Raw genomic sequence first — 27,713 nt, 5'->3', positions numbered from 1 at the left:
TTCCAAAGATGTATACATGCAAAACAGAATCCCAACCAGTTTCTGCTTTCCTACCATGTGTACAGTTTTTACACCACATCTTTCGAAGTACAGGTTGGTCTCCCTACAAGTAGCTTCTAGTTCTAATCATAACCAAGGCATCACAGTTTTTCATAATGTTCTTACCTTCCATGCATTCATCCAGAACGGCTCTGACATTCCTCTGAGACAAACAATCTAGCAAAATAAGAGTCAAGTTCAGCTCAAACGAATATGATTGTCCATAACATCCAGAGCATGATCTGGTAAAAGGGATTTCCAACCCAGCCTCCCTCATGTAGCGAGACAAATGGGTGGAGCCTCTACAGAAGTTGCCTTTCCCTCACCCCGCAAGCAGACTGGGCTCTACGACTCAACAAGGGGACAGCCTGGCTGCCCTTTTAATTGACATGGCATCTCTCCTATTTCTGGCCCCCAAAGGTAAACAAAACATTGGGTAAAGATTAATCTGGAAGAAAATTCTGTCTGCGTGCTTCCAATCTAGAAGAGGTGTCAGTAACCAGCCATATTAGGAAGCTGTCTATTAGAGTTCTTGGTGGTGGCCAGTAGTCTAGCAGTGACATAGGTGGCATGAGAACTTTCCCTGCGGATAGAAGAGTGAGGAGGAGTCTAAACCTATGTAGAAATAGATCTAAGCAATGGGTGGTGGTAGTGAGTATGACTGACATTAGCATCATCAAGAAGGGGCTAGCAAAAAAAGGTCAGTTGGCTGAGATTTAGGTGTGGGTGGATGAAAAGCAGGAACACCTCAGAATCTGGAAGCTGAGCAGGGCCTTATTAAGTGGGAAGAAGAGGGGGGGAAATAGATCGTAACAATGAAAACCTGGTTAGCATGGTTGGGAGGGAGGGAGGGAGGAGAGAGAGAGAGAGGGAGAGAGACTTAGGGGGATAGTGCTCCAGCTCTGTGAAGAGAGCTTCAAGCCAGAGTTTTGATTGAAACTCAGCAGTAAAGCATTTATAAACATCAGCACAGATAAGACGTACCTTCATATTTCATCCAGAATGCTTTCTGCAAAACAAAAGGAGTTCATTTAGAAGAATGGCCAGAGAGCAAACATGCAGATATGCAGTTCAGACCCTTTGTGCTGCCTGAATGGGAGGGTACATGGAGCAAGTTGTAGGAAAAGTGGCACATAAACAAGCTAAAAAGACTTTGCTATTGCCAGTACCAATCAAAGTTACTGCTAAGATGAGATTCAAAGGACTCTGGGGTAACTGCTGAGTGCTGAACTCAAACTAGGGACAAACATCACATTGGTAGCAGGGCCCCGGTCTATTTGACTAACTCACTTCTCCCTGTGGGAATGAACACTGTGTTGTACATACTGTTAAGTCATCGGACTCAAGGGCTTCATGAGCCTCTTCCCTGGTGCACGTTTCTTCCAAACATTCTCGTTCTAGGTTGCCTTTAAGAAGCTCTTCCACAAATCCCCGGTTGGCACGTCGGGACCGTTTCAGCAAGGAGGAGGCTTGCCTCTGCTCGAGAAAGACTGTGAAAACCAGAACACCCTGCCAGTCAGTCCTTTGTGGACTAGACAGAGCAAAGAACAACAACATACAAAACCATCGAGCCCCGGCTGTTTATGCAAGGCACGACCACTGTGCCTTGGAAGCTTGCAGGGTGACCTTGGGCCAGAAAGACACTCTCATGGGCTGTTGTAAGGATAAAGAACGTGACAGCATGGTAAACCACTCCGGATCCCCACTGCTGAGAAAAGTGAGGTATGAAGGAAATAAGATATACACAAACACACGTTAATTACAATAGAAAAAATGGGAACTCAATGCGTAGGGGGAAACAGTGACCAACCTAATTTGTCATGTCAACGCTCATACACATCTTCTAAGTTCTAAGACAACCTGGACCAATAAAATAAGTTGAAATGGGTGCCTTTGCAGGAAATTGTTGTAAAGCAAAACTCCAGATAATTGAACTAAATTCAGTTTGGAGGTAGGCAAATGATGAATGAAAAAAATGGAAGATGAAAACTTGGTAAAGCCTTTGGTCACAGAAAGAAGATTAAAGTAGCAGTACAATCCCATGAGAATTTACTGCAGTCTTCGCTCCTCGAGTTAAATGGCCTTAAAGGAGAGACACTCCATTTATGACTGTACTGTGAGTGTCCTGCCCCATTTCTGTGATTTCATCCCATTTACAGACATCACATGTTTGCTTATACACTGCATCACCCCTATAGTTAAATTAAAGAATTAATCTAATCGACAAATTATGTGAATTTGGACACCAGTTATTTAACTTTGTTTATTGACAGCCTTTCTAAATGAGACTCTTGGTGGATTACAGGATATAAAATGGCACAGACAACTCTACAAACCAGAAATTGAAGTGTCTATTAAAAAAAGGGAATTTTCTTATAGTTCTTTGAAATATAGCAGAGAGGTTTCCTTAAGCATGCAATTCCTGACTATTGCATCCCAATTTTGTGGGAAACAAAGATGGAAATGTGTTTCTCATTAAAATGAAAACAAAATTTGATAATGAAAATTGGACCAAATAATGGCTCCATGGCAGAACATGTGTACGCCATGCAGGAGATCCTTGGTGCAATCCTCAGTATCTCCAGCTAAAAGAACCAGGTAGTAGGTGATGTGAAATACTTTTATCTAAAGATGCTGGAGAACCACTGCCAGTCTGAGCAGACACTACGGATTTTGACAGATCAATGGTGTGATTCAGCATAAGCCACTTCCATGTTTTATTTTTTTTAATCTGCATACACACTTGCTGTTTATTTATTTATTTATCACATTTGTATACCACCCTCCCTTAAGGCTCAGGGAGGTACACATAGAACGTAACAGAACAGACTGCCTTCTGTTCAAACACATTGAACAGTTTAATCAACAGTACACAGGTCAAGAATTCGGTAATAATTTTAATTTCTCATCTAATTCTCACTCATGCACAGTAAACTGCATTTCTCTTCTCTCCACATCCCCCTCCCCTTTTATGTCCCTGATATTTTGTTTTATTTCTGTTAAAATGTTGTCAACATTTTCAGCCAGCTAAATTAACTAGCCCAGACTAGCCTGAGCTCATGAGATCTCAGAAGCTAACCAAGGTCAGCCCTGCTTAGTTCCTGGATGGGAGAGCACCAGCACGCAACCACCTCTGAACAACTCTTCCTTCAAGAACCCTTCAGGGCTGCCAAAAATCAGCCATGACAGCAAAAATCCCCCAAATTAGGGTTACGGAGTAAGGAGATGGTGGAGACTGTTGGGAACTCAGGAGACAGTAAAAACAACAGCAGCAAAAACCAGCTGAACAATAATAAAAATGAAAAAGCCACACATACTCTGTTCTGTTGTTATAACAGCAGACCAAGATCCTGAACTAGCTTAGTATCAGCCCTATGCCCCTAACTGAATCCCCTTGATATGGTATCTTGCCTTGCTCTATGCACATGCCCCCACCCTCCTGTTTGTTCTCTTGTGCAGAGGCCTGTTTGCTCAGAGCTTATTCGGTGACTGCCTCTTTGGTGGCACATCCCGATATCTGTTTGTCTAACCCTAGTATCTGAACCTTTGTAGTCTTCTCTCTGCCGGGGGAAGCTGGAGTTGGAGTCACATTCAGATTTCAGAAGGCCCAACCTGGCCCAGCAACCAGTTCTCAAGGGTGATATGGCCGGACTTACGGCAACAGGAATGTCAGGGGCATGGAAGATACTAGATTGAAGAGCATTTGAGAAGGGATAATACTCAAGTTTCATGTCAACTCTCGTTCAGTCTGAAAGTTCGAGTCTTGTGTGGTTTTTCCATACCACAGTTCAGATTAAATTCCTCCTCAACCATATTAGGAAAATTCATTAGGAATTTGTTAGGTGCAAAGTAGTGTCTGACCCATCGCAACCCCATGGACAATGATCCTCCTGGCCTTCCTGTCCTCTACCATTCCCTGAAGTCCATTTAAGTTAGAAATATTGACACTTAAATGTACGCCTTTTTTAAATCAACTACACAAAATGACATATAATTAAAAAATAAGTTAATATGGCAGAAAGGAAACAAAAACAGAAAATTTACTTATAAAATAGGCTGGGTGGACTTCTTAACCATGCATTAAGAACTCAATGAAATTAAAAAGCAAAGCAAAACAATAGAGCCTATTGTATATTCCTACAACAGCCTACAGTGCGGAAGACAGAAAACACATCCTGTTTTCCGGAAAATTGTAAACAGCTTGGAAGAGCTCCCGCCCCCATTCTCCAAAAAGCCAATCAAATTTTGGATTTAATCTGTTGTAAGAATAAAGTAGTCAATGAACATTACAGAAAATTACAAGCATGCACATCACAATCTGCCATGTCATGCTATTTTAGATGTGTGTGTTCAAGTAGTAGAAAATGACTTCAGAAGCAGTTCCCTTGCAGTTGTCCCTCTGAATCTCACCTCCCCCCCACACACACACACACAACCACCACCCAGGGTTTCTTCATGCACCAAAGCCTTTTAAATACCAGGCAAAAGAAATGCTCCTATGCAATTGCAATGCCATCCCCCCCTTTCCAAAGACTGACACTTATGGCAGCAAGGATGCCTTGGACAACTTGCCTCCCAGTGCTTCAGAACTACTGCCCTAACACTGTACCTCTGACATACAATGTACACAGACCAAACATTGCACTCTGCCCTGCTAGACCTGCAGTGCCATCCTAAGCTAGCTTACTGTGTCCTTCTTTGACCTCTCCACATTCCTCCATACTCAAAAAGACCCTCTTACCTGTGTCATGACCCACTGTGAGGTGCAGGAGGCTGGATAGGAGAAGGAGCCTCAGCATTCTGACTCTGCTCTACACTGCTGCATATAACCCCAATTAAAGGAGACACATAGAGGGAACTGAATGATTACCACCCAGGCTGGGTTAATGTTGAACCAGCATGAAGAAACAGGAACAGGTCACAGTATGTCAGGGACATCATCCCACCCATTCTCTCCCTCCCCTTGATGCAGTTAGTCAACTCAATGGCTCTTATAAGAAGGGGCCCCCAAATGCCAGAAGGCCTGCTCTTCAAGAAATCACTCTTATTTGAAAGAGAATTCTTGCTGCTGGAGAGGTCTTATCTGGGTTTGATTTGCTTTATTTATAGTCCATCTTTCTCACGGTGGATTACACAGTGTAAGTCAAATATAATCAACAGTATGGGGCATCCAATAACAGGGCAGGCTTGGATTGCTGAAATTGGGGGAAGGGGGGCTGAAACCTGAAAAAGGGCTAGAAAAAAACAGAAGCATCCAGACATGACACATTAAATGATCTGTGCCCAAATGATCTATGGGCTCTTTTTGGAATAATCAGCTCCATAGACCAGACACTCCTGTTCTAGCATGCCATTTCTAGCTGTCTGAAGAATTCCCTTCCTTGTGATAATGTAAATGCTGCAAGTTGAGAGGACTTTGCCCCACAGAGGCTCAATCCTAAGAACGCCGACCTGGCAGGTAACCCCCTTTGAACAGAATAAGATGTAATTGCTTAGGATTGCTCCTGAAGTGACTTAGGTTGTCTTATTACTAGTTCGAAACAATGCCTGTGCATTGCTAGATATTGTATTTTCTGCCTTCTCTCGTGGCCCCAGGCTGTGATCTCCATCACCACTCATACTTTCCACAATGATAGTCTTGACTGCTGTATCCCATCACTTGCTTTCATTACTTTTCTCCTCTGTGTAACCTCTGCATACTGATTCAGGCCATCTCATGTCTGAATATGCCTGAGTGCTGCTGCGAACTCTTTACCTATTATACTTCCAATAAGATTACCTGATGTCCCTTCTATTTCTAGCTACCTGAAATGGGTACAGGGGACATTTGACCTTTCCCCTTTTCATGTTGGACTGGGATCTGGGAGACCGTTCTGTGTCCCCATCCTGTCATGGAAGCTTGCTGGCTGACCTTGCCCCAGTGACACACTCTGAGCCTAACCTGCCTCACAGGGTTGTTTTCAGGATGAAATAAAGGAGAATGATGTAGCCCAGTGGTCCCCAACCTTTTTATCACCGGGGACCGGTCAACGCTTGACAATTTTACTGAGGCCCGGGGGGGGGGGGTAGTCTTTTGCCAAGGAACATCGTCACTGCCTGAGTCCCTGCTCCACTTGCTTTCCTGCCGGTGCCCCTGACTTCCCGCCGCCCGCTGCGGGGCGCTGCCATCAGCAGTTGCGCAGTGCCATGCCGAGGGGGATCCCCAGCCACGGTGGCCGCTGGAGAGCACCAAAGGTGAGCCGGTGGCTGAGTGGCAAGGCAGCCCCCGAGGCAGCAGCTGGGGAGGACGATGAGGAGGAGCTGCGACCCAGTACCGACTAATCCACGGACCGGTCCCCAGACTGGAGGTTGGGGACCACTGATGTAGCCTATTTACTTATCTTATGGCAACCAGTGGGTTGGGTGGGTCTGTAGTGATTGTTGTAGGAGGGAAGCTCGGGGGCCAGTGGGAAGTGGTGGTTCAGGTCAACCTCAATCAAATGCCTGGCGGAGGAGCTCCCTTTTGCAGGCCCTACAGAAGTGTTCGAGGCATCTAAGGCACTTTGCTCCTGCATCACAATATGTGTGATCCTTTCCTTCTCATGTACAATGCAGACTATGCCCATGTTGACACCTAGATTCGAGGCCTCCAAGCTGGCTCTTTTATGTGTTTGCATGGACATAAGCCTTACTCCCTTATAGTCAATCTATAAATAATCCTGGTCTTACAAAGTCATGTGTACTTACAGATCAGTGTCTTGTTTGGAAAAAAGTCATATCAGTCACGGGCCTTGTTTCAGCAGAATAATGCCACCCCTTAGATTGTGGCATAGTGTCTTCCTTTACCAGAGTTTGTGATCAGACCTCCAGTCCTATGGCGAGGTTAGATAATGCCAGTTGGGAGTGTGGGACTCTCTTCCTTGCTTCAGGGGTTTGGAGGCAGCCTGACTGTTGGTAGCAGGTGGTTCTGTCTCACCCACCATTCACCAACACTCTGTAGCTGGGAGTGGGTGTCACCACACCACTTCTGGTGGTATTTACTTTATTCTGCATTACTGTCATCAAGCCTCCATTGTGCTATCTGCCTCTTACTGTATACAATTAAGGCTTCACTCCCTTATACTAGCTGCAGGGGACAAAATGATGCCTGCAGAAACATAAAATAGCATTTTAAAATATTTCGCATTCCTAAACAGTGAAGAACAGTAAATGCACTATCGTTGAGTAAATCTGCTTTGGCTGCCTTTCAATTTATGCATATATATTTTAGCCACCTCAAAGGAATGCCATAAAATTGAAAAGGATACCGATACACTGATCAAGTAATGGATTCAGAGCACCATTCTTAGGAGGAAAGACTAGGAAACCTGAGGCTTTTAAGGGGAGGGTAGAAGAAAGTAGAAATTTGCGAATGATGGGAGAGAGATATAAAAATCTCTAATAATGCAGTCCAAGGAAATCAAATGAAGTGGATCTTTAGGATGCTTAGGTCTGATCCTGCGTTGAGCAGGGGGTTGGACTAGATGGCCTGTATGGTCCCTTCCAACTCTATGATTCTATGATCTGTAGAAAGTTCAGGAAATACAAAAGGTGGCATTACAATGTTAGTATTTCATTAATCTACTTATGAAAGTACAAGGTGTAGTGATATCCACTAATTTAGATGGCATTTTGAATGGATCAGCCACATTTACACAGGATAACTTTCAATCAGCCACAATAACTGGAACCCCCAAGTTAAGAAGAAACATACCTATTAACAATATGTGCTGGAGTTCAAAACAACAGTATTACTTCATTTTTCTTGACAATGACTTACAATTAAAAGGTTCTTAAGGCTGTGTTAAAAAAGCAGCAAAATCCCAACCAATAAAACAGTTTTATGAAGTTTGAATGTCTATTTGTAATTCAGGATCTAAAAGTCCACTCAACTAAAATCCTGATTTTTCAGGGGAGCCTGTCCTATACAATCCCTTTTCTCATTTACTTGTCAGTCCACTGTTTACCAACAGCACCCCAATTGTCATGATTAATCTTCAGTTTATTGCCCCTTATGATTACTACCTCTCAGCACATGTTCAGAACTTCCACTCTCTGATTCGACTCTTCTTAAAATAGAATCTGAATATCATCAGCATTCTGAAAATAAATAATTCCTAATATCTAGATGCCCTCTCCCTGCTGTTTCATATAGATGTTATGGGGTCAGAACAGAACCCTGTGGGACCTCACAGCACAAATTCCCTGAAATTGAACCACTTCCCCAGAGCACCATTTCCTGGTACTGGTTGGTCAGGTAGCGCTGAAGCACTGTGTCCCCAACACCCATTCCAGCCAGCCAGTGCAGAAGGATACCACGGTCAATTATTCTGAAAGTTACTGCAAAGTCCATGAGGATCAACAACATTTCAAATTTACCCCCTTTCACTCTCAGGGCACTAAGAGCCAGTTTGGTGTAGTGGTTAGGAGTGCGGACTTCTAATCTGGCATGCCGGGTTCGATTCTGCACTCCCCTACATGCAACCAGCTGGGTGACCTTGGGCTCGCCACAGAGCTGATAAAACTGTTCTGACCGAGCAGTGATATCAGGGCTCTCTCAGTCTCACCCACCCCACTGGGTGTCTGTTGTGGGAAGAGGAATGGGAAGGCGACTGTAAGCTGCTTTGAGCCTCCTTCAGGTAGGGGAAAGCGGCATATAAGAAGCAACTCTTCTTCTTCTTCTCCCTCACAAAGTCCTCCAACAGGACGAGGAGACAATTTTGGTTCCAAAGCTACATCTGTCCTAGGCTTATGAACTTCTGGAGACATCTGGCTGGAAAAACGAATGCTAGATTAAATTTGATAGACTCAGGTGGGTAGCTGTGTTAGTCTGAAGCAGCAGAACATATTTACAGTGCAATATTGTATCTGAGGAAGTGTGCATGCACACAAAAGCTCATATATCTTGAATAAAACTGTGTAGGTCTTAAGGATGCCAATGGACTCTAAATTAGTTCAGATTAAATTTGAATTTATCCAGCAACCCAATTGTAACAGTAAGTTCACTTCTACTGTGATGAGACTAATAGTTAAGGACCTCCAAATTCTTGGAATCTTCAAGGGTTAAGTCAAGATTATCACCTGAATCAGCCATTTTTGTCTACAAAACTAGTGCCTCTCTGTTATTTGGAGACTCAACATTAGCCCATAGATTATTTTTTTGTTTTCCCACTTCTAAAAGTAGTAGCAAATGAAGGTGTCTGAAAAAACTACAGATCCCAGAACCCTCTCCGTGGCTTTTTTTCTTCCTTCATTCTCCACTTGTGTTCTAGCCAATGTTTGCTAACTCTGCTGTTAAGTAAATATTAGCATTGGAAAAGTGGGGATGTGCCTGTTCGGCCACGAATACAAACAACAATTACATAGTGCCTTCCTCCAACTGAGAACAAGGGCTTGAAGAAAAAGGATTTATATGCACATAAGACACAGAACAGCAGAGAGAGAGAGAGAGAATCCCAGTCCTGGGTCTGACTGAGCCAATTATATTTGTGTGATGAGAGCAGCCATGACTACCTAAATAGAGCATTAAAAGATCAATAACTGTGATAGAAATCCAGAGCATATATTACAACTACCTTTGGAGTGGCACTGAAAATAGCCCCTTCTGCCCCATGAACTTGTTCCTGGCCATAAAATACAGAAGCATTTACTGCATTGTTTCATGTCTTGTGTTATTGGCACAGATCAAAAACAGCTGTATCTGTGCATAAACTGTTCATTCATACAAAAGATTGGGGTGGTGGTGGTGGTGAATACCCAGCTTGATTTAGAAGCATAGCCCACCCTGGGTTTCCTTCAGATCAACAAATGCAATGCAATGAAAAACAATTCTGTTTCTGCAGACTCACTGTTTTACAACAGCTGCAAAAATATACCAGAGCAAAAAAAACACATCATCATCACCACCACATTGCAATTCTCCACACCATCCTCAATAGCCACTAGAATTGTAGAAGAAATGCGAGGTAAATGTATCTATATAGTATTGCCAGACAAGGCATTATTGTATTAAGCATTCAGAATTTAAAAAGGAAGGATGGAGAGGAGGGTGTATACATGAATGGATAGGTATGGTAAATAAGTTCTTGAACTTTGATCAAGGAGACTTGGGTTAAAATACTTGACCAGCCACAAAGCTCACTGGAAAAACCTGGCCAGACCTATAGGTAGCAGGTTGGGAAAGAACTTTGCCTGAGCCGGTTCAAGTCAGTGCAGCATCCACAAAGAACCCTGAAAACTGTCCTGGGGAGAAGGATATGTTCCATGAAATGGTTACTAAGAAGACAGAGGCTAGAATGTGTTGCAGAAGGACGTTGTTCCTTATTCCTTGCAGCCCTCTCCATTGCAGTCCTCCTGTGTAGTCCCAAATGCTTTTGTCCTTCTGTTCTACGGCTAGTAATGTGGATAGTCTTGTGCTCAAGGAACTCTTCCTGTGAGAGGAACTGGATACTCATTCTGTACTTTCATGGATAAAAGAATATCATGGACTGGAAATTAAGGTGGGAGCTGCATTCAGCAGTAGCGTTCAAAGTCCACTTATGCTCAACATTTACAGAATTTATGTTGGTTAATCTTCGGAAATTCCAGCTTTATCGTTCTGGCTTGACAAGCTGACTGATCTAAAATGGTGAAACTTACATGCATAATCAACAAAAAACGCAGGAAGAATTTCAGGAACAATGGCATTTTTCACAGATTATCTCACCAATTGAAAAGAATAGCATGACCAGGAGTCCAGGTTTTTGGGGACAAGGGGACGGGGATATTATGTAGCATGGACATTTTCTATTTCTGTCTATTCTTATATGCAAAAATAAAAAGTTTAATTAAAAAACAATTTATGTTGGTTACTAAATTCCTTGTGCAAGTAAATGGTAGATTGTGGTCAGAGCATATGAATATTCTTCTGGCAGCACACAATGACACACTCCAGTAGTAACTGATATATGCCTTCTCAATTATCCCTTAAAAAAAAACTAGAGACCCCAAGACACTGTTTACAAACCTCTTGTGCAGTTATACTCTCATTAGTAACATTTATTTATTTTAAATATTTCTATCCTAACTTTATCTCCTTGGACTTGAGGTGGCAAACAATATAGCCATCAAACTGCAACAATGTATACTTTATCCTGTTTTAATTTTATCTACAGGATCATTGTTTACAGTTTACCAACTCAGTTTTCAGACTTAACAAACAAAAGAGTAAAATTAAAGCACAAAGGATCAACAAACTCACAGCCAAATCTGAACAACTGCTCGAGACCAGCATATAGGAAAGACTTGGCTGTAAATTGTCTCAGTAAGAACCAGAGACGTGCCTGATGCCACGGCTTTGTGACAACCAACAGATGTTTTGTCTCATGCACAAGCATTCTGGGCTCCAATTTCAGTGAGGTCACTGAACAACTGTGTCAATATTTGATACACGCAAGATCTAGATGAAATTCCTGGAACAGGAAAAATACAGCTTCATACTAGCCACTTGAGATTGCTACTCCAAACCCTTTACAACACTACAACTACTTGCCAATTTACCCCATGCATGCACAACACACGGGATGTCAGTAGTGTGTGGTCAATGGCAACTGTGGAGTAGCAGAGACAATATAAAAGATTTGTAAAAGATTGCTACTGGCCTATGAGATATGTACAAGAAACCATCATGTGGTAGATGGTCATCTCTGGCCACCCACAGGAAGCACAGCAATCTATAGACCCAAACTACTTGGCCAACACCACGTCTACAGAAAATCACTGCAGATGGACTTGGTTGTAAGTCAGTGTGGTGTAATGGTAAGAGTGCTAGATTAGGACTAGAGATCCAAGTTGAAATCTCCACTCTGAAATGAAGCTAGGATGATCTTGGGTTTAACTTAGTTTCATAAGGGGAGCTCTGTTGATTTTCAGCAAAAGAGCTAGATCTGAGTCCAGTACCATGTTCATAGAATCATAACGTTGGAAGGCACCACATGGGTCATCTAGTCCAATCCCCTGCACTATGCAGGACACTCACATCCCAATCGCTCATCTACTGTAACTTGCCACTCATTTGCCTTCACAGAATCAGCCTCTCCGTCAGATGGCTATCGAGCCTCTGTTTAAAAATTTCCAATGATGGAGAATCCACTACCTCCCGAGAAAGCCTGTTCCACTGAGAAACCAATGAGAAACCAAATCCTCCATATGGTACCATATGTTAGAGCCTAATTAAATTTTGGAGGTATAAGCTTTCAAGTGTCAAAGCTGATGAGGGAAGCTCTGACTCTTGAAAGCCTGTATCCCAAAAATCTTATTGGTCTCCAAGGCACTCGTGGACTTGAATCTAGCTTTTGACTAGTATGCTGTAAGAGTAAGATTAGGAGGCCCACGTACACCACCCAGAGCTCTTTGGAGGAAGCGCAATATAAAAATATAATAAAATAATACAAATATGTTGATGAGATCAAATTACTATTCAATCACAAACGTACAGGATGGTTTCGGACAAGTCCCTTTCTGACACTGAGTTCCTCAACTGCCAAGAAACAAATTACCCATCATCACAGGATTCCTAGTGAATATAATATTTTTCATTGCTCCATTGCAAGTTAAGATCTGAAGGGGAAAAAACATCGCTGTTAAGGAGAATTCAGAAATGGCAGCTAAGAGGACACAAAATTTGGATATACTTCTGGGGAGACAAAGTTTTGTGCAGAAAATTTTGCATTGTTCCATTATTTAAGAGTGTTAATGTGGGCTTTTGCTCTTGTGCAGAAATGGTATTACTTGAACTTGTCCAGTCCAACAGGAGATACATCATAAGCAGCAGCTAAATGAGACAGTACAAAAATCTTTGAGTTTTTATTCTTTCCTAAATGTTCACTGTCTAAGAATAATGAGATACACTTGATAGTTTTAGCTACATTTGGGGCCTGAACAGGTTAATTTACAATTATATGGTTTGACACCCCCCTCATATCATATAATACAGATCCCGTCTGCTTGAAATTTCTTGGCAAAGCAGCCATTTTATTGGTCTCAATGTACCACTGGACTTCTATTTTATTTTGTTCTTAAAGATTAACACAATTACGTACTTTTCATGAATTTATCTGATGACAAAAACACTTCAAAATGGCGTCCTTCTCAGAGTCAGTCAAGTACTTAGTGTTTAGTGGGCCAGTGACCAGATTTCCAGTTAATACAGATTAACTTTTATCAGACTTACTGCGTTAATAGCTTTTAGTATCTTTTTTGTCATCAAATCACAACTGACATTATTCCCATGGGGTTTTCAGGACTTTCCGAGGTTGATTACTATTCCCTGCCTGTCTCACAACCCTGGACTTGCTTAGTGGCCTCCCATCCAAATACCAACCACAGCCAATCCTGCTTAGCTTCTGAGATCTATGACATCAGGTAAGTCTGGGTTCTCCAGGGCACTAAGAGCTTAGTAGCTTTTTAGAAAGGTGACTTTATTAGTGGCTGTAGCCAGACTCAGCACCTCTGGATTTACCCCTCCTCAGCCAAATGTCCCCAGGATGTCTAATTAGTTTTCATGCTAATGCCAGTATATCCATACACAAATACATAGCTAACGCACAAAAACTACCCTCATGACCTGGCTGAACAATGTAACTAATGTTTACATATGTTGAATGACAACTGTCACATGACCAAAACAAGCCCTTATTGACAGCCTCAGCATTTTGGTACCTAAGGTTAATATCGAACTATTTTGACACTGGAGTTCAGAGCACCTAAGAACCTTGTCTTTCAATACAACTTTTAATATGCTGTGTAAGAGAGTTACATGCCTGCTTGGGAGCTAGACCTATGTGCCATCATACACAAGGCCATTATTCTTTACAGTATACAGCTGCCTTATACTGAATACGACCCTTAGTCCACCAAAGTCAGTATTGTCCACTCAGACTGATAGCAGCTCTCCAAGGCCTCAAGGAGAGGTCTTTCACATCACATACTGCCAAATCTTTTAACTGGAGATACTGGGGATTGAACCGGGGGCCTTCTGAATGTCAAGCAGATGATGCTCTACCACAGAGACACCAACACAGCCCCTCCATTTAGGAAGTGGCTCAGTCGCCTCTGAACAAATCTAAATTCTGCTCCAAGGAAACCCAGAAAGTTGACTACAGATGACCAACAGTAAATGCTTGCAGTTTTTTTAAAGTGTGCTAAAAAGTGTTGCAATGGAAATTACTAAGGCTGGTTTTGCAATATTCTGGTTTGCAGATGGTCAACCCGTTATAGACCTGTTCTGGTATCATGAACTAAAGATGTTAATTCCCCCTTTATGCCCTGATGCAGCATTTTGTTACTACTCACTGGTCTTTTTCTTTTAAAAACACACAGGAAGTTTGAAGTCCCAAGTGCATTTAATTTACATTATACATGTAGATTTTCCAAAGCATTGGGTTTTTTTGCTTTATTTTTAATGGTGGCTATCCTGTGAGCATGCACCAAACAAAAAAAAGAGCAAGTTCATCCCATAGGCTCCCTTTATCTAATAAAATCAGCCTTAAGTCTACTTGTCTCTCAAACCTTCATATTATACACAAGCAAAATGAGGTATCAAGGTAGGATTTTTCCGCTGAAAAATGCCCTCAAATATCTTACGAATCAAGAAGTTAATATAAATCACCCGAAGAAGCACTTGTCTTTATGAAATCTGAAAACAATGGAGAAAAAACAGGAAAACAAAGCATTCCAGAAAAGTAGACTCTAGTCATGCAACTCTGCAGCTCATAGAAATAAAAATCCCTGCTAGTCTCTTAATTATCAAGAGGGCAGGGAAATTGTTTTAAGAAGTTACAGTTGACATTCTATGACAAGGCCATATGCGATTTGGGCCCAGTGTATCTGAGAGACTTATATTATACCCCTGATTATACCCCAAAAAGAGCCTTAAGCTCTGCCACCTCCAACTGGCTATGAATCCCTGGCCCTAGAGAAGCGCATCGGACCTCAACAAGGGCCAGAGCCTTCTCAGTCCTGGCCTCCACCTGGTGGAACGAGCTCCCTGAGGAGATCAGAGCCCTGCATGAACTCCCACAGTTCCACAGGGCCTGCAAAAGGGAGGTCCTCCACCAGACATTTGCTTGAGGCCGACCGACTCGGAACATCTGCTGGTCCTCCCTCAGACCCCTGCCATGATTGAACAATTTGATCTCCCCAGTGTTGCTGTTATTCATGTTGTGTTGTAATTGTTACTGTTAGATTGTGTTGTTCTACTGAAAATTATATAACATTATAGAAGATTGTTATAATGTTCCATGTACATTTATGCAGTGTTCCATGAAAACTGCCCAGAGCCGCAAAGAATGGGCGGTATAAAAATCCAAACAAACAAACAAAGTACATCACACTACAGTTGCATACAACATGCTTGCCTTACCGTTAATAAAGCCTCTTCTAGCCAGAAAACTAAAAATTCCAAGTTTGGACAGGATACAGCAACAAAGAGATAAAAGAATTCATCACCTCCACTGTCTGGGACCCACATACCTGAGGGTCCGCCTTTTGCCCTATGCTCCCTGCTCAGCAGGCACAAATTTGTTGGTCATTCCCAGACCCCAGGAAGCGTGCCTGGCCTCATCCAGCACCAGGGCTTTTGGTCCTGGCCCCACCTGGTGGAATGAGCTCCTGGAAGAGCTACGGGCCCTACGGGAGCTTTCTGCATTCCGCAGGGCCTGCAAGATGGAGCTCTTCCACCAGGTTTATGGTTGAGGCCGGCGTGCAGAAGAAGATCTGGACCCCCCCCCCCCTGCCATCGAGGCCTATTGGGCTACTAGGAGCGGATTAAAGAAAGATCAGTCCGTCTGTCCACCCTGAGGTTTATGAGTGGTAAGAATTGGGTCACTTTGCCACTGAATGCTAGAGGGTTTTAAGGTTTATTGGTTTGTTTTCGACTGTTTAAAATTGTTTTATGGGTTTTAATGTTTTTAGTAGTAGTAGTAGTAGTAGTAGTAGTAGTAGTAGTAGTAATAATAATAGTGAGCAGATGCCAAGCTCAAGGGGGAGAAATAATTGCCCTGGTCCTCACAGCTGGAATGGACCAGAACCAAAAAACATTAACACAAACTCAGTATTGGCTGGTCTCCCTCTACAACTGAATCTTCTGGTAGGAATTTCTTTTGATGGTCTCAGTAACTGATTTTGCTCCAAGGAAAATTCAAAAAAGGATGACAGGACTTTCAGTATAATCTAAAAATAGTTTGTCTTAATGTGTAAATATATTTTCGGTTTTGTATTTGAGGTTTATGTTAGCTGAAGCAATGGAGAAAGAGTGTTATACTTTGCAAGGTGTTGTCAGTTTGAAGGGAAAAAATAAAGAGCTGTGTTAAATTCTGTTGTCCAATACAAGATTTGTATGTGTGAAAGTTATACGCATAGGTCTTTTTTCCAATGGAGAAAATGACATTCATACAGGGTGCAATAAGAAAGGGTAGCCTCGAATGTGCACTCAGCCCCCAAGATTCTTGAACAGAGACTAACAATGTACGTATGGGAGCAGATGGGAGAGAAGAGCTTTGCTGCCTTTAAGAATTTTTAACATTCTCAAGAGCTGTGTAGCAAACAGGTTATACTCTCCAGTATCCAGAGAATCGCTTAAAAAAAAAGAGAACAGTTTTTTTTTACCTTCTCTTCACAAATAAATATTTATGCTGAAGGCTTTGAAATGAGATGTGCTCTTGCTGCTGATTCCAGTGACTACAGACATGTACTCCACTCTCATAGTTTCCTGCAGCATTCTGTTCATTCCCACCTCAGCTTCGTATGCTTAATAATGTTCTATAAGCTTCCTTCTCCATTCTTACAGCATGACTTGGTGATGTTGATTTGGGTGCTCCTTTGGTGAATACATCGTTCTCAGCTGTGAAAGACAAATGGAAACATGCTGCATTGGTTGATATCCTTTTTAGAAGTGCTTTAAAATTAATTTAATAATAAATTAATCCTAATACAGTCCAATTCATCATTTTTGAAATGTAATAACCCTTCCACCTATAAATATTATACACAATTTTTAAAAATTGGGAGGGACGACATCTGTAACTTGTATGTGAATTTAAGATGTTTTTGTGGGCAAAACAGTCTCAAGCACCAGCGGAAGGAAGAAAATGTACTTGTCATCAGTCAGATCATTATACAAAAGTGTCTGCCATATAACATAGTCAGCCTAGATAAGAAAGTCCTTCTACAACATTTCCTCCTCACAAGCTTATATTTACTTGCTGGCCTTTCTTTGTACAGCTTATTTTCCTTACAGCTGGTTTTCTTCAGCATCAGTAAAAAGAGAGCTAAATTAGAAGAGACAAAAGAGCAGCTAATCAGCTGGTAAGAGAAGGAAAGTATAAAGAGTTAGTTATTGCTAAAGAGAGACAGAGGTCTGCATCTGCAAGTAAATAATGTATTGACCACATAACATACATTCATCAATGGCTCCAAACCATATCTGCTATGACGCCCCACACATTGCTTTATTACATTTACTAAATAGGGGCAAAATTTAATTGGTTAGAGATTTTACTCCAATACATGTTCACAATAAACAGAAACAAATCCCAGAGAAGTAACAACTTTAGTTTCACTACTGAAAATCACCCAACTATGTGCCAGAATAGTCATTTCACTGTTCTGCACTTTCAATTTTTCTGGCTTGTATGTGCAAGAGCGTTAATATCATTTATTGAAAATTGTTCTAGTTCTGGAAGCCTCAACGAAAGCCATTAATCAACGCTTCTATAAACAACAGCAAGTAATAAAGCTGAGCTGGGCTCTGCGCTGGGCTGCTTTTTGCCTCTCTCTTTCCCTCCCCCTCTCTCTGCCTGAGCATTTAATAATGTAACGTAGCCACCTGAACATCTTGCACACTTCCTCCCCACCAGTAGGGAAGGTAAAAATGTCTGCCTCCTCTGCGGAGGCCTCTCCATTCTTAACCCCTCTCCTTGCTCGGCATAAGGGGGCCACCATGTCCTCTGATGCACTCCATCCCCTCTCTCTATCCTCCAGCTGTAAGAACTGGGGGACAATGCTGGCCCTCAGCCCATTTTTAAAGCTGGCTTCAACACTAATTTTTAATAAAATATGTTATATGGACACAAACTGCATTTCTGCAGCTAATTTTGTAGCCAAATCAAGAACTGAACCACAAATAAGTATGAACCAGGAAGTTGGTTCATAGAAATTCATGACCCTTGCTTTCAGTTTCCTGCCACTTTTCATGGGGAGCAGAAAGCAGAGGTTCAAATGGCTTGGAGGCACTTAAACCAGAGCTTTTTGCTTCTCATGAACCACCATAAACTGTTTGTAGCAGCTCTTCAGTTCACAAACTTTGTTTTTTAAACCATGAACTAGCCAAAATTTGTCATTAACTATGTCCCCACACCTAGTCATATGCTTATTGTACCAGAGAGATAAAAGTGCCTGCAGTGTGGTGAATAGTAAGATCTGATTTGTATATATGTAAATTTAAACTCAGCTTCAAACAAGGCTTATGGGAAGACATAAGCTTGGTTTATAATCAGAATGCATTAACTCAGCCAACCAACTTATTATAATCTGAAATATTTTACCCAGCCATCTATCTCATGACATGTATAATTTATTTAAACAAGCTTGCATATTGTCTCAAGCACAAGATTCTCAATGTGGTTTATGAAGCTAACATGAAAGGCTGTCAAGAAGATTACATTATCATCATGTTTCTGTTCTTTTTACCTCTTCCAGTTGCATATTTTGTCACAAGCCTCTTTCCATCAGGTTGATGGAAATATCTGAAACAGAGAACAAGAAAAATCCTTATTAGAAAATCCCTGCAGATCCTAAACCAAGAAACAGTGAGCTAGCCTCTTTCTCCAAAGGATGAATCCATACAATTAAACTGGTATAACTGAGGATGGTGGACCCATAAAACACACCTTACTAATGTAATCACTTGTCACTCAAAAGACTGTTGTAATTCAACCCATATTTACCATGTTCCAGAAAGACGAAAACACTGCAGGAGCTCTAAGAAGCCTATTTGGATGAACAGAGAACTTCAAGAGGAACTAAGAAAGAAAAGGAAAATGTTCAGGAAATGGAGGGAAGGACAGAGCTCTAAAGAAGAGTACCTACAGGTTACTAGGCACTGTAGATCAATCATCAGAAAGGCCAAAGCTGAGAGTGAGCTAAGATTGGCCAGGGAAGCCCATTGTAACAAGAAAAGATTTTTCAGTTACGTGAGGAGCAAACGTAAAGTAAAGGAGGCAATAGGCCCGCTGTTGGGTGCGGATGGACAAACTCTAACGGAAGATGCAGAGAAAGCAGAAAGGCTTAGTGCCTATTTTACATCTGTTTTTTCCCACAGGTCTAAGTGTTTAGGCACATCTAGAGATGGCTGTAGCCAAAGGATAGTGTCTGGGTGGCAGGTTAACATGGATAGAGAGGTGGTCGAGAGGCATTTAGCTGCACTGGATGAGTTCAAATCCCCTGGTCCAGATGAAATGCACCCGAGAGTACTCAAAGAACTTTCCAGAGAACTTGCACAGCCCTTGTCCATCATCTTCGGAACCTCTTTAAGGACTGGAGATGTCCCGGAGGACTGGAAAAGAGCAAACGTTATTCCGATCTTCAAAAAAGGGAGGAAGGATGACCCGGGAAACTACAGACCAGTGAGTCTGACCTCTGTTGTGGGGAAGATAATGGAGCAGATATTAAAGGGAGCGATCTGCAAACATCTGGAGGACAATTTGGTGATCCAAGGAAGTCAGCATGGATTTGTCTCCAACAGGTCCTGCCAGACCAACCTAGTTTCCTTTTTTGACCAAGTAACAGGTTTGCTGGATCGGGGAAATTCGGTTGATGTCATTTACTTGGATTTTAGTAAAGCTTTTGACAAGGTTCCCCATGATGTTCTGATGGATAAGTTGAAGGACTGCAATCTAGATTTTCAGATCGTTAGGTGGATAGGGAATTGGTTAGAGAACCGCACTCAAAGAGTTGTTGTCAATGGTGTTTCATCAGACTGGAGAGAGGTGAGTAGCGGGGTACCTCAGGGTTCGGTGCTCGGCCCGGTACTTTTTAACATATTTATTAATGATCTAGATGAGGGGGTGGAGGGACTACTCATCAAGTTTGCAGATGACACCAAATTGGGAGGACTGGCAAATACTCCGGAAGATAGAGACAGAGTTCAACGAGATCTGAACACAATGGAAAAATGGGCAAATGAGAACAAGATGCAATTTAATAAAGATAAGTGTAAAGTTCTGCATCTGGGTCAGAAAAATGAAAAGCATGCCTACTGGATGGGGGATACGCTTCTAGGTAGCACTGTGTGTGAACGAGACCTTGGGGTACTTGTGGATTGTAAACTAAACATGAGCAGGCAGTGTGATGCAGCGGTAAAAAAGGCAAATGCCATTTTGGGCTGTATCAACAGAGGCATCACATCAAAATCACAAGATGTCATAGTCCCATTGTATACGGCACTGGTCAGACCACACCTGGAGTACTGTGTGCAGTTCTGGAGGCCTCACTTCAAGAAGGACATCGATAAAATTGAAAGGGTACAGAGGAGAGCGACGAAGATGATCTGGGGCCAAGGGACCAAGCCCTATGAAGATAGGTTGAGGGACTTGGGAATGTTCAGCCTGGAGAAAAGGAGGTTGAGAGGGGACATGATAGCCCTCTTTAAGTATTTGAAAGGTTGTCACTTGGAGGAGGGCAGGATGCTGTTTCTGCTGGCTGCAGAGGAAAGGACACGCAGTAATGGGTTTAAACTTCAAGTACAACGATATAGGCTAGATATCAGGAAAAAGTTTTTCTCAGTCAGAGTCGTTCAGCAGTGGAATAGGCTGCCTAAGGAGGTGGTGAGTGCCCCCTCACTGGAAGTCTTCAAGCAAAGGTTGGATACACACTTTTCTTGGATGCTTTAGGATGCTTAGGGCTAATCCTGCGTTGAGCAGGGGGTTGGACTAGATGGCCTGTATGGCCCCTTCCAACTCTATGATTCTATGATTCTATGATTCTATGTTACAATGTCAGAGAATCAGGCATTTTCCAGCCGCCTAACACATACTGCAAAAGAAATACAACAATTGTGGTGAACTGGATCCCTGTAGTACCTCATAATGACATTATTATTTAAGAAGAAGAAGTAGAAGAAGAAGGAGAGTTGGTTCTTATATTTTCCCTACACGAAGGAGGCTCAAAGTGGCTTACAGTCACCTTCCCATTCCTCGCCCCACAACAGACAGCCTGTGGGGTGGGTGAGGCTGAGAGAGTGCTGATATCACTGCCCGGTCAGAACAGTTTTATCAGTGCCGTGACAAGCCCAAGGTCACCCAGCTGGTTGCATGCGGGGGAGCGCAGAATCGAACCTGGCATGCCAGATTAGAAGTCTGCACTCCTAACCACTACGCCAAACTGGCTCACCGAACCACTACACCAAACAGACATCTGTCTATCACATGTTTAACTTGTCCTTCTTTGAATGAACAAAGGGAGAGGTATGTGACACTTCCCTCTACTTTTTCAACCTTGTAATCCAGGTGAGGCATTGTAGCTTTCTATCTAGTTGCAGTCACTCTAGGTATACTTCAAGCAGTCCATGCAATACTTGAGAGAGCTCATTCCACTAGGTAGGGGCCAGGACTGAAGAGGCCCTGGCCCTGGTTGAGGCCAGGCATACCTCTCTGGGACTTAGAATAACCAACAAGTTGGAACTCACAGAATGCAAGGCCCTGCGGGGGGGGGGGTGTAGGGCAACAAGTGGTCCCTCAGATATGTGGGTCCCAGACAGCAAAGGGCCTTAAAGGTCAAGACCAAAACCTTGAACCTGATTCGGGCCGCAACTGCCAACCAATGCAGCTTCCTCAGCACAAGCTGGATATGGGCCCTCCAAGGTGTTCTTGTGACAACCCTAGCAGTTGCATTTTGCACCAGCTGCAATTTCCGAGTCAGAGATAAGGGCAGGCCCATGTAGAGTAGGCCAGAGCTGTGGTATGGGGGCAAGGGTGGCGCCGGTGTGCCAGTCAGCGCATGCATGCAGACACAGAGTTCTGTGCCTGAGTGTGGGCGGTGGGTTGTATGTCGCCACCAGCGGCGTACAACCCCCCCCCCTTGGGCTTGAATGGCCACCGAAGTGGCCGAAGTGCACAAGCCTAGCATAGAGCGAGTTACAGAAATAAATTCTGGAGGTGACCATTGCATGGATCACCATGGCTAGATGTTCAGGAGACAGGTAGGGCACTAGTAGCTGAACCCGGAAAAAATGCAAGAACACCTGGCGGGCTACTGTCTTGACATGAGGCTCCATAGTCAATGAGACATCCAAGATGACACCCAAATTCGTGGCTTGGGGCGTGATGGTGAGTTGCGTCCTGGCTGGGGAGGTGGGGATAAATGCGCTTCCTGATCCACCCCCTTCTTACCCAGCCATAGGGTAAGGGGTTGAGTTTCAAGTGACTCTGCTCAAGCCATCCAGTCACTGCTTCCAAACATCTGGCAAATGGTTCTGGGGGGGGGGTCTGGGCGGCTGTCCATATGGAGATAGAGCTGGGTGTCACTGGTCTATTGATGACAACCCAACCCAAAGCTCCAGACTAGCTGGGCCAGAGGGCGCATGAAGATGTTGAAAAGAGTGGGGGAGTGCACAGCCCCCTGTGGAACTCCACAAGGGAACCCACAGGTGCGCGACAACTCATCCCCCCCCCCCTCTGTGACCGGTTATAGAGAAAGTAGCATAGCCAACTAAAGGCTGTGCTCCATATCCCCGCATGGTCGACCACAGATCTAACATAACGAGGATGGCCGTATCCCTGATCCAGCTGTATGATTGAAACAAATAAACCAGCCTCGGAAGCACGGAGCTAGGGTTGCCAGCTCTGGGTTGGGAAATACCTGGAGAAATACTTTGGCAGAGCCGTCAATTGGCAGAGAGGGATCTGAATGGAGTATAATACTCTGTCGCCTGGAGATGAGCTGTAAAGCCGGGCGATGGCCAGGTCCTACCTGGGGAGTGGCATCACGGAGCACCTATGCTGGGCTCAGCCGCCTTGCTCGCTCACCGTCTCCACTTCGTCGTGGCGCGGACCCAGCAGCATCCCCGACCGCCACACTTCCAGCCGCTCGTGGGCCCGGGGCCAGGTCTCGCAGGAGTCTCCACACGCGGCGCAACCTGCCGGGGCCCGGCGGGTCCAGCCGAAGCGGAACGGCCCACGCGGTGAGCTGCAGGTCCAGCCGGACTGTTTATCCCTTTCCACCTCGGCTGTCGAATGGAGGCGGGGCGGTGTTTCCATGGAGACTAATTGGCTTTCCGGGTCAGAGGCGGATGTTTGCGCGAGGCTTTGACAGGCGGGAGCGGCTGCTGGCGAGCGAGGGGGCTCCGTGGGGCGCGCGCGTTGCCAGCGTCGGATGCGGCGCGTTCGCTAGGCAGACACGTGCGGCCTCCTCAGGTAACGGGCTTGGTCGTGGCGCCCCCAGGAGAGTCCGCGGTGTGCCTCGAGGGCAGAGTCCGGGATGAGAAGGGCGCATGCGTCGGGACGAGGCTCGCGGGGCCTTTTGGCGGGTCGATCCCGCCTCTGCAACTGGGGCCCCAGGGCGCCCTCCCTCCCCCTTCGAGGCTTTGGCCCCTGTGGTGAATCAGTAGCTGCCGCCGTCTCCTGGGAGGTTGCCAAGGGAAGCTCTCAAGCAGCAGTCGTAGGCGCTTTGGGAAGCAAGATAGGATGATGTTGAACAAAACGCGACTTAGGAACAGGTGTAGGAAGAGAGGTGTGCAAGCCCACACGGGCCCTGCCGATGGGGGTGGAGAAGGAGCACCTGGCAGACTTCCTTCCCGTATGCGCTGTCTGCAGCGCATGAAGCTGCAAGACCCCTGTCAAAAGCCCGGGTTTGGCAACCCTGATTGGTATGCCAGATGCCCTAGTCACATCGGTGCTCGAAAGCAGTAGTCTTCTGCGATAAATGTATTCCTGCAAATACTTGAAGCAGCTGTATAAAGATTTGTTGCTCTGTCATCAGATCATCAGTGTGGTTTTCATGCCCTTAGTGAATTTTTTGTATTAATTCCTGAGGGAGAAAGTGAGACCCAGTAAGAAAACCACTCCATAATGATATGCCAAATATGGCAGAACTTGGTTGCAGAAAAATAAATTCCTGTCTGCTGTTTACTGATGTCTATAAACCCAGTATCAAATGAAATTAGGACGAAGCCTTTTAAGGGAGCGTCCTGTTTAGCTCTGAAAGAACATGGGGGAAAAGAAAACATGATAGGAATGAGCATTTGATGACAACTTCTGTATGAACAAGAGCAAGAGAAGTTAATAGTGTTGTCCAGTGTATGTATCGTGCTGGAATTCTGATAGAAAAGACTGCACCAATCTAAGATTGAAACACTTTGCTTTTAGTGATGTCCTTGGCAGGCTTCTTTATCTAGTGTGTGTTTGCGTGTGTGTGCATGTCAATTGGTGTTAAGGGGGAAAAGCAGACAGGAGACCAGAAATAGCAGCAGGTATAGTGCTAGCAAATGTGGAGTGACATTTTATTTCTAGTCGCTGAATTTGCTCTGACGTCTCTGAGCTCAGATGGTAGGCTGGGCCAGCAAGGGCAGACACTGAGGAGTTGGGTTTATATGTAACAGGGAAGGTGTGGTGTTTTTCTGGCCTGTCACCTGATTCAGTCTTTAGAGTTCAGGAAGTTAAACTGTGTGATGTGTGACTTAAACTGGCAGTTCATGTTGGAGTAAGAAAATATGAAAGAGGGACTTGGGCTTAGCTGTTCTGTTTTCACCCTTTGCTCATTGTAACCATGTGGCTCTATAATCTCCTGAAGCATCTAGAATAATATGGAATTTGATTATCACAACATCAAATAGCTGTAGAAGGTGCTGCTGTATTGAATCACTAGAACTATTTGTGATACAGAGTCATGAAACTATAGAGTTGTAAGGGGCCTTATAGGACATCTGTGTCAACCCTGTCCACTGTACAGGAAATCCAAAATAGAGCTTGCTCCCCAAAAGTAGACTTTTTTAATTTGAAGAAGAGTTGGCTTTTCTCTACCAGGAGTCTCAAAGCAGGTTACAATCACCTTCCCTTTACTCTCCCTACAACAGACACCCTGTGAGGTAGGTAAGGCTGAGAGAGCCCTGATATCACTGCTTGGTCAGAACAGCTTTATCAGTGCTGTGGTGAGCCCAAGGTCACCTAGCTGGCAGCATGTGGGGGAGAAGCAGGGAATCAAACCCAGCTTGCCAGATTAGAAGTTTGCACTCCTAACCGCTACACCAAGCTGGCTCTCTTTGAACTAATTTGAACTAATGGTACTGACTTCCAGCCTTCTTAAAACTGGAGCTTAATGATCATCCTTCACTCTCCCCCTCTATTGTTCCTGGTGCCATCTTTTAAAGGAATTTGATCATTTGCATTGTGGTCCTGAAGTGGACCAAGACGTATGAAGAAAGGTTGGGGGAGCTTGGTCTGTTTATCCTGGAGAGGAGATGACTGAGTAGGGATTTGATAATCAAGTATTTAAAAGGATGCCATATGGAAGATGGAGCAGAATTGTTCTCTTTTGCCCCAGAAGTACGGACCAGAACGAATGGGATGAAATTAATTCAAAAGAAATTCTGTCTAAACACCAGGAAGAAGTTCCTGACGGTTAGAGCAGTTTCTCAGTGGAACAGGCTTCCTCGGGAGGAGGTGGGTTCTCTATCTTTGGAAATTTTTAAACAGAGGCTGGATAGAAACAGAGGATGGGAAGGAACTTGAAAGGAGACTCCAGAGAGGTTCATTTTAATTAATCGCTTTGGCCTCAATCATAGGCCTTGTGGAATAGTGGAACTATGATAGCTCCCTCAGGGCCCTGATCTCAGCTGGCAACTCATTCTACCAGGCTGGAGCTAGGGCTGAAAAGGCCTTGGTTCTGGTGGAGGCCAAGTGGATGCCTTTGAGGCCAGGAACTACCAACAGATTTGTGCCCGATGAATAAAGTCTTCCCCAGAGAACATATTTGGTGAGGTGGTCTTTTTGGATAAGCATATCCTCTAAATCCATCCAACTATAAAACATTCATCAGCCTAAAATTATATTCTCGAAACAGCCTTCAGGCTTAAATGCAAATCCTGAAGATAGCACTCATTAGTTCAGAAAAAAAGGAACCACAGTTAAAATGTATATGTATCACATGTGCTGATTCAGGTATTTTTACAGAAAGTTATAAATACTAGAGCAGGCTGATCCCTGGATGTTTGTCATGTGAGAAGGAAGCAAAACATATTGAATACAAGAGGAACTTAGATTAGAGCCTGAATTCTAAAACTGTGAGTATTGAGCAATGGTGGTATAGTTCTTCTTTACTGTAATGATTCTTGTGCAATAATATTCAGACTAGAGGTGTAAAATTTCTGGAAACTTTAGTTAAAAACTTTTTTTATAATAGAAATATTTGGAATTACTAGCTTCCTATCAAATCTGGACATGTTTTGCTGCTTTAACAACATAAAAACATAATTCAGAACTTGACATATAAAATTAATTGTTGTGTTTCCCTTTGGAGAGAACTAACTTTCTTTTAGAGAACTCATGTGAGAGAAAGCTGCAAATTGGGGCACCCGGTGTTATCTTAGCACACTTCCTTTGTCCCAAAAGAGAGCCATGTATCAAAAGAGTTATTTCAGTGTTCCTCCAATTCTCATGATGTTGGAAAAGTCATCAGTCTTGAGTGAGTTAGACCGTATCTGAAAAAAGAAACACATTTTCTCCTTCTCCAAATAAAAAAAATATATTAGTTTTTCAGTGCTCCTCAAAGTGTTAAGAATTTTACATGATAAAAAAAAAAACAAGCATCTATGGGGAGAACTTTTCGTTCCATATCCCCCCCTCCCAAGACTTTCACATCTTTCATTCAAACATAGTTGAATAATTGGTTCTTTCCATGCTCAGATATCACTATGAGTAAAGAAGATCCTTTCACTTTTGGGGAAGCAGAAGTAACTCATCATTTTGCTAGGAATCCTTATGAATTTGAGGTCCATATCTTTCTTATTAAGTGCTGTGCTGGTGCAAATCTGGAGAAGCAGTTGTGTGTATACACACACACAAACATACAGAATTACAAAATTGTGAAAATGAGTTGCTGGATATAGAGTTGGGAGTGAGTCATGCTGATTGCTGATTAGAGTTTCTATAGAAACCACGTAAAGGAAGACAGTTGGGTGCAATGTAAGTATGGATCTACCCTTAGCTATTAATTCAGAGGAAGGAAATTTCCTCTTTGTTTTTTAATATACAATTTTATTTATTTTACACATACAAAAGCACAACAAACCAAGCCATCTGATAATCTCATATCCAGAATAGAAATAAAGGCATCATATTATGGCATTGTTCTAATTAATAAAAAAGCATAGAAAACATGAAATGCATATAAACTGAAAATAAGAAACAAAGGAAATTAGAAGCAAAATGGATGCAGGGGGGGGGGAGGAGGAGAGAAGCTTCCATGCATAATTTCATTAAATCTATTTCTGAAAGATAATCTATAATATACTTGTTCAATACCTTAGTCAGATTTTCAAATAAAGTTGTCCATCCAATTAAAGAACATTTTTAAATGAGCTATATTCTGGAGATTGCATTAAATAAATTATGAAAGTATTCCAAATT

The 27,713-nt window shown here is 43.2% G+C and overlaps 2 protein-coding genes across 4 annotated transcripts in view; one reads left to right on the top strand and one right to left on the bottom strand.

The window, feature by feature from the left end:
* F2 (coagulation factor II, thrombin) overlaps nt 1–18,824 on the bottom strand; it is a 30,340-nt gene extending 11,516 nt beyond the window's left edge. The window contains exons 1-5 of one of the 2 annotated variants that reach the window (XM_077322352.1): nt 18,784–18,824; nt 16,702–16,936; nt 1,366–1,529; nt 1,024–1,048; nt 166–216 (exon numbers count right to left, since the gene is read on the bottom strand). In XM_077322352.1, coding sequence (XP_077178467.1) covers nt 166–216; nt 1,024–1,036 — 64 coding nt within the window. In that variant the 5' untranslated portion in view covers nt 1,037–1,048; nt 1,366–1,529; nt 16,702–16,936; nt 18,784–18,824. Of the gene's footprint in view, nt 1–165; nt 217–1,023; nt 1,049–1,365; nt 1,530–4,780; nt 4,947–16,701; nt 16,937–18,783 lie in introns of those variants that run through there. The other variant, XM_077322351.1, reaches the window with a different exon arrangement.
* Nucleotides 18,825–23,345: 4,521 nt separating this feature from the next.
* ARHGAP1 (Rho GTPase activating protein 1) overlaps nt 23,346–27,713 on the top strand; it is a 33,497-nt gene continuing 29,129 nt past the window's right edge. Inside the window, exon 1 of one of the 2 annotated variants that reach the window (XM_077322363.1) lies at nt 23,346–23,504. The gene's annotated coding sequence lies outside the window, so the exon portion shown is untranslated. The remainder of the gene's footprint in view (nt 23,505–27,713) is intronic. The other variant, XM_077322364.1, reaches the window with a different exon arrangement.

Source organism: Paroedura picta, chromosome 2 (assembly GCF_049243985.1).
Source record: "Paroedura picta isolate Pp20150507F chromosome 2, Ppicta_v3.0, whole genome shotgun sequence".
Taxonomy (NCBI): domain Eukaryota; kingdom Metazoa; phylum Chordata; class Lepidosauria; order Squamata; family Gekkonidae; genus Paroedura; species Paroedura picta.
The sequence above is the reverse complement of the archived record's forward strand: the minus strand, read 5'-3'. Positions and strand labels throughout refer to the sequence as shown.